General features: G+C 48.1%; 1 protein-coding gene and 1 long non-coding RNA gene across 2 annotated transcripts in view; both read left to right on the forward strand.

Moving 5' to 3' along the window:
• The first annotated feature begins 959 nt into the window (after positions 1-959).
• On the forward strand, positions 960-5,344 carry LOC116219556. The gene is made up of 2 exons (XR_004163232.2): positions 960-1,181; positions 5,163-5,344. It is a non-coding gene; the product is annotated as an uncharacterized LOC116219556 (long non-coding RNA).
• Positions 5,345-5,689: 345 nt separating this feature from the next.
• Positions 5,690-7,500, forward strand: part of LOC116219464 (rho GTPase-activating protein 12-like) — a 14,540-nt gene continuing 12,729 nt past the window's right edge. The window contains exons 1-2 of the mRNA XM_031562735.2: positions 5,690-6,008; positions 6,063-6,443. Of these exons, the coding sequence (XP_031418595.1) occupies positions 5,715-6,008; positions 6,063-6,443 (675 nt within the window). The 5' untranslated portion in view covers positions 5,690-5,714. The remainder of the gene's footprint in view (positions 6,009-6,062; positions 6,444-7,500) is intronic.

Here is a 7,500-nt window from a genome sequence, read left to right on the forward strand (position 1 = left end):
GTGTATGTGTGTGTACACTTCATTCCACACTCTGGCCTTTACATGTGTGTCTATTTGACGTGTGTGCGTGGAACAGTTCCATCACACTGCCTCACTTCTCTCTGCCTGCATGACCCGTTTTTATGTTCTGTTATTCCGTTCTTCCTGGTTCTGTTCGTCAGATGAGCTTCAGCTTCTCGCGAGTCAACGGAGTTATAGTCACAGCGCCATCTGCTGGTAATAAATGGCAATTGAGGACTTAGTTAAACTTGTTACTCACACACCATTTACATTGCGTTTTTTATGTATCCGTTTATTCGTTCCCTGATAAGTTTTGTACGTATGATCGTCACCTATTTTTATGTGCTAAGCTAGTTTGACCAGTGCCTAGAGGTGTGTGACTGACGTGTAAATCTTAGGCTAACTCTCCCACATCAGGTCCTAACCCCACCGCCGCACCTCCCGTCCGTGTGCAGTGAGTTTCGGGAAGTGCGAGACAAGCCTGGAAGTTTCGGGCGAGTGAAAGAGGACAGAATGGGTCTCGTGCTTGGCGACAGGCGTGTCACAGGGATGACACAGTAAAGACAATAGACCAATATCCTGGTGTGTAGTAGAAACCACAATTTAATTATTTTTGGTTGAATTAAATAATTTCCTACAGTCAAGTCAATACTTCCCATTGGGTTTGACTTTGATCTGTTATGCTCAACAATGGTTGGAAAATGTTAATTCTGACAGACAGCCTAAAGATGATTGAATGCTTATTTGTCTGAAGTAGGCTTGCATACCCCTTCAGAATGAGTTAGATCAGAGACGTTACAAAAACTTTGGTTGGACCATATGTCTATGGGTTGGACGCACAGAAAGGGCACTTCCCAACTTTCACCACAAGATGACACCATGACACCAAGCGCGTCTTTCCTCGGACAAACGTGTCTCGAAGTCTAATCGGATAACCTCCTGAAGCGCGCGGCACAGGTTTGGGCTAGTCTGGGGGAGAGTAGCCAGCACGGGGGCGCGCCCAGGAGAGCAAGAACGCGATGTGAGGCGGAGCGGAGCAGAGTTCAGCCTTGCCAACACTTACTGGAGTGTCCGGGAACTACTTTAACTACAGAACGGACGTATCAACGTGTCAACTTTGCGCTTATCGGAAAACTTTTGACTCGGTCTTTCCCATGGGAATACTTCTGTGAACACTTACGGTAAGTAGTGGCGTTAGCAAGTTGTTTAGGCAGGGAAGAGAGGCGTTCACTTGGGAGTTGGTTGTGGATTGGAATCGCTAACCTGTAGGGTGGATTTCACGGTGTGATCGGTCGGCTAACTCATGCTAACCCCAGCCGCAGGCGGCAGGAGTCTCTCTCTGGAATGAGAGGAAACCTGTTCTGTCGTGCCCGCGCGCAGTCAGCGCGCCACAGGTGTTCCCATCCTGACAGAGCTGTGCTAGGAACATTAGCTAGTTTGACGTTAAACTGCAGTCCCACTCCCATAACATGAAGGCATTTCTCCTGTTTTCTTGAGATATTTGTATCTGAATAGGACATATAGGCCTTGTCCTGTTTCGGCCATGGCATGACGTTAAACAGCAACAGGTATCGTTAACGTTAGCCTGCAAACTCAGACACTACATAAGTTAACGTTAGCTAACCGCTAATGTTTAATTAGGTATTATGATATGCTAACTAACATTAGCTAAAGTTTCTCATAGTTGATTGATTGTCGGCTTAGCTTGGTTTGCTCATTGGTAGGTTAATTTGTGAAATAAAGCAACCCTGTCGGCTTCAGCGTCTGTAATCTTGTCGTGTAGAGGTCAGCCCGTGTCAGCATTACGTTACATCAGATTGAGCTCCGCGCTCGGATAAAGAGCCAGTTAGCCGTAGAGCTAAGGTAGAACGACACCATACTTTATTACCGTAATTTAATGTAACTACTAATGAGCCTTGCGTACGGTTTAATGCAACTGCTTGCCAATAACATGTTGAGGAGGACAGTACTTCTTAAGGAGGTGGTTAAAGAACATGTTCTCGCTCAGCCAACACTTTCAGGCAGGCAGGTGTCGTTATATATTTATCATTGGAAGTTCTTTAGGCTGCCTTGGAAACTGTCACCCTTTTATTACTGCTAGTTAATGTGACGTTGTTAACGACAGAACTCCACCGCGCTATCCTGCCGACCGGTCTTTGAGAGGTCTGAAAAGCAGCACCGGGGAGAGGTTGAACCTCAGACCCGGTTCAGAGTTCAAAGCCGTCCGGAAGAGTCCAGTAGGCGTACTCGCGAACCTGTTGCACTTGGGTCGGGATCGTCCCACCTACGTCCCATCCCCCAGCCGGAGAGGTGAGGGGGTGGGGCGGGCTGGGGTGGGGGCGGAGGGGGAGGAACGCATTCCAGTAAGGTGAATTCTTTCGCTCAGGTGGTGTTCAAGCAAGTTCGCACAGGATCGCGCGTGTGTCTGGCCCTCTCGTTTTGAACGTTTTGAAGGCTCCCTAGATTTCCTTACCTGTCTGAAATAATTCTCACTTTTGTGGGTGCGTGGGCTCTTCGTTTGAGAGTTCCTTCACAAGAATAGCCCTCTCGTCCCAAGCCTCATGTTATGTAATCCATAACATGAATTGTAAGTATGTAAACAGCGATGTGTGTGTGTGTGGCTGTCAGAGAGAGACAGAGTAGAGCGCCATGCTGTGAGTGTGATAGAAGAATGCTGAGGTGAGCGTGGAATAGCAGCTGGTGTGTGTGAGTGTGAGTGTGTGTGTGATCGTTTGTATTCCTCTCCCCTTAAGAGGTGTCTTTAGCACGAAGGACCCTCAGCAAGGCTAGCAAGTGGAACTGCACCCCTGCTATACACGTGTGTGTGTGTGTGTGTGTGTGTGTGTGTGTGTGTGTGTGTGTGTGTGTGTGTTCAGCCGTTATCTGGGTAACTCGGTACTCTCTGTGGGTGATGTCAACAGCAGTACATGCCTGTGTGTGTGTGTACATGCCTGTCAGGCTGTAATGTATATGGTGTTTACCTGAGGCAGCCAGCTTCCTCAGACAGTTTTGTGATGGTGTGTGTGTGTGTGTGTGTGTGTGTGTGGTGTGTACCTGAGTCGAGGTAGTTAGGTTCCTCGTACAGTGATGTGATGGTGTGTGTGTGTGTGTGTGTGTGTGTGTGTGTGTGTGTGTGTGTGTGTGTGTGTGTGTGTGGGGTGTGTGGACCTGAGTTGAGGTAGTCAGTATGCATGGGCGGTATCTATTCTTGCTGACATTTCACCGGTATATACGTATATGAAGGTGGTGTTTCACTACTAACAGGAGTACGAATGTAAACATTATCATCCCTTACGGTGTGAACCCTTGACAGCGTAGCGTGCGAAGCGTAATTCTAAATCCCATGCATTTCAACGGGAGCCAATCCATTGTGACGTAGACCACCGTTTTGGGCGAAGCGAGCGAAAAAAGTTGGAAAAAGTTGAATCCTATGCAAATGAGGAGCAATTTTCCCCCGGCAGCAGCCAATCAGAATGTTTGGTGTTGTCTCTGACGGTTTGAAAATTGCAGGACTGTGGCATCGTTTGGTCGTTTAATTTGCTAAAAAGAAAGGCTTGGATGGCCTAGTATGCGCTTGTTGTTGTTCCTGATATGTTATATATTTAATCCTGGGCTTATTTGAACAGAATGACTAGATAGCCTACTAACTGGCTAGCCTGCTAACTAGCTCACTAGTCCAGTCTGTGATGCTATTTCCACACGCTACACCACGCCCACTCAAAGCTTTGGAAGCGTATTGTTACGCTGTCATGGGTTGGACCGTTAGAGTGCATGGGGACACTACTAACAGGAGTACGAATGTAAACATTAGGCCCTAGAGTGTGTTGCCATGGGGACACTACTAACAGGAGTAAGAATGTAAACATTAGGCCCTAAAGTGAGTTGCCATGGGAACACTACTAACAGGAGTAAGAATGTAAACATTGGGCCCTAGAGTGAGTTGCCATGGGAACACTACTAACAGGAGTAAGAATGTAAACATTAGGCCCTAGAGTGAGTTGCCATGGGAATACTACTAACAGGAGTAAGAATGTAAACATGTGTTTGTGTTTGATAATTAAAGAAAATCAACAGATGAATTACCTTCTCAATTTTTATATTAGACCCCTAGTGTGTGTGTGTGTGTGTGTGTGTGTGTGTGTGTGTGTGTGTGTGTGTGTGTGTGTGTGTGTGTGTGTGTGTGTGTGTGTGTGTGTGTGTGTGTGTGTGTGTGTGTGTGTGTGTGTGTGTGTGTGTGTGTGTGTGCGCAAACAGGCAGATCTGATCACACGTCATGCGTGTTGTGCTGATGCAACACTCGGTTTTGCTGGGTTGCCATGGCGCCAGACAGGGCCAGTTAAGAGTCATGTGTGCATGTGACTCTGAGATGAGATCGTACATGTATCAGGATTAGCATTACACACATACACACATACATAACATGGTATACAAACATACATACATAACATGTATACATGATACAAACATACATACAAACATACATAACATGGTATACAAACATACATACATAACATGGTATATACATGATACAAACATACATACATACATAACATGTATACATGATACAAACATACATACAAACATACATAACATGGTATACAAACATACATACATAACATGGTATATACATGATACAAACATACATACATACATACATAACATGGTATACATGATACAAACATACATAACATGGTATATACATGATACAAACATACATACATAACATGGTATATACATGATACAAAATTGACACACACCAACACATACTGAAAGACACTAATCGTTAGATACCCTGTATTGCATGTGTGGGTTTTCCTCTCTTTCTCCCTGTGTGTGTGTGTGTGTGTGTGTGTGTGTGTGTGTGTGAGAGAGTGTGAGAGTGTGAGAGTGAGTGTGTGTGTGTGTGTGTGTGTGTGTGTGTGAGAGTGTGGAAAATCACTGAAGTGAGTAAAATGCTGAATGTTTGAGCTGAAGTGATCTGACCGAAGAAGAGAGCAACCTGACACCAGAGCTGTGTGTGTGTGTGTGTGTGTCTGTGTGTCTGTGTGTGCGTGTATGTGTGTGGCTTTTGAAAATGTGTGTGTCATGGTGTCCTATCTGGTGTTGGTTTGTGTGTGTTTCCAGTCTCACACACACTTTCTCTCTCTTTATCTCTTTTGCAGCCAGCCAATCAGAAGAGGCCATGCTGAAACCTGTTGCTGATCAGTGACCCCGCCCTCCCCTTCCCTTGAGAGAGAGGGATAGAGAGAGAGAGAAGGATAGAGAGAAGGATGGGGAGAGGGGTGTAGGGATGAGAGAGAGAATGGTTGAGATGCCCTTATTCACATATAGAAAGAGAAAGAGAGAAAACTGAAAATAGAGAGAGAAAGAGAGTGTGTGTGTCTGAATGAGTGTGTGTGTGTGTGTGTGTTAGAGAGAGTGTGAGTGACTGAGCGTGAGTGTGTGCGTTTGAACGAGTGTGTGAGCAAGTGAGAGTGTGTGAGCGTGTGAGAGTGGTAGAGTGAGCGTGCGTGTGTGTGAGAGAGCGAGCGAGCGAGCGAGTGGTAGAGTGTGAGTGTGTGTGAGTGAGCGTGTGTGTGTGTGTGTGTGTGTGTGTGTGTGAGAGAGCGAGCGAGCGAGTGGTAGAGTGTGTGTGAGTGAGTGTGAGTGTGTGTGAGTGAGTGTGTGAGTGAGTGTGTGTGAGTGTGTGTGTGTGTGTGTGTGTATGAGTGTGTATGAGTGTGTGTGTGAGCGGTAAAGACATGGCGGAGCTGTCCATCGCCCCGGGTCAGGTGTATGTAGAGGTGGAGTACGACTACGAGTACAAGTCCCGCGAGCGCCAGATCAGCATCCGCCAGGGGGACTGCTTCCTGCTGCTGCGGAAGACCAACGACGACTGGTGGCAGGTGCGCCCGGAGGGCGGGGGCCGCGCCTTCTACGTGCCCGCCCAGTACGTCCGCGAGGCCCGCCGCGCCCTGATGCCACCCCCCAAACCCCTGCTGCCCCCGCCGCCCATCGCCACGCGCCGGCCAGCCTCCCTCAAGGAGCAAACACAGACACACACACCCACGGGCGCGCCCAATTCAGCCTCCCTCAAGGAGCGAACACACACACTCACACTCACACCCGCGCCCAATCAAGCGGGCAGCCCCGTGCCCAGCCCTGTGCCCAGCCCCACGGCCAGCCCCGCAGACAGGGTGGCGCTCCTGCCCCCTACTGGCAGCGCAGGGGTGGTGCAGCCGCCTTTGAAGCACGGATCCCTGCCACGCAAGCGCGCCACATCACCTCAACGACCTGTGCCCGACACGGAGGGAGAGAAAGAGGAGGAGCGGGAGAGGAGAAGAGGAGGAGGAGACGGAGGAGGAGAGAGAGAGGAGGAGAGGGAGAGGAGAAGAGGAGAAGAGAGCAGGATAGACTCGTCATCTGGAGATGAGCTCAGTAGCAGCTCCACCGAGCTCCTACAGGTAAGCACACGCACACACACGCACACGCACACAGGCACACGCACACACACACACAGAAAAATTACGTGGGTGAAGACAGCAAAGTAAATACAGCTTACATAGTTATCTTCACTAAATAAGCCAAACGTCAAATATTATTCATTTTACTTAATCCTAGTGAGGTACACACACACTCTCACACACACAGGCACACACAGACACACACACACACACACACAGACACACACACACAGACACACACACACTCTCTCTCACACACACACACACACACACACATACACACTGTAGTGTAGGCTCACTCAGCCCTCCACCCCACAGTCACACACTCACACATAGTCACACACGCATACTCCTATTTATTCAAACATTTAAATACTTTTATTATTCAAACATGACATTGAACCAAACAAGAGCGCCTCTCTTGCATATACTGTTCACACACACACACACACACACACACACACACACACACACACACACACACACACACACACTCACCCAGCTGTGTGGCAGTTCTCCATCTTTCATAGACCGTCCCAATCACTTCTGTGCCTCGGAACAAAAGACCAGCTGAAGGAATACAGGGCTTCTCTCTCTCACACACACACAATCATACACACACACAATCATACACACACACACACACACACACACACACACTTATGGGTGTGACAACACAGGGAGTCGCTCTGTGTGAGTGAGTGTGTGTGTGTGTGTGTGTGTGAGTGTGAGTGTGTACTTAACAAGGTGTGTGTATGACCAAAGGTTGGACACATTTAAATGTTTGAGACTCTCTGTTTCTCTCCTCCTTTCTCTCTCTCTCTCTCTCTCTCTTTTTCTCCTCATCTCTCCTCTCTCTCTTTCTCTCTCTCCCTCCTCCTCTTTCCCTCCTCCACTCTCTCTCTTACTCTCTCTCCTCCTCTCTCTTCCTCTCTCTCTCCTCTCTCTCTCTCTCTTCTCTCTCACTCTCACTCTCTCTCCTCTCTCTCTTTCTCTCCTCCTCTCTCTTCCACTCTCTCTCCTCTCTCTCTCTCCACTCTCTCTCCTCCTCTCTCTC

This window comes from Clupea harengus, chromosome 25 (assembly GCF_900700415.2).
Source record: "Clupea harengus chromosome 25, Ch_v2.0.2, whole genome shotgun sequence".
Lineage (NCBI taxonomy): Eukaryota > Metazoa > Chordata > Actinopteri > Clupeiformes > Clupeidae > Clupea > Clupea harengus.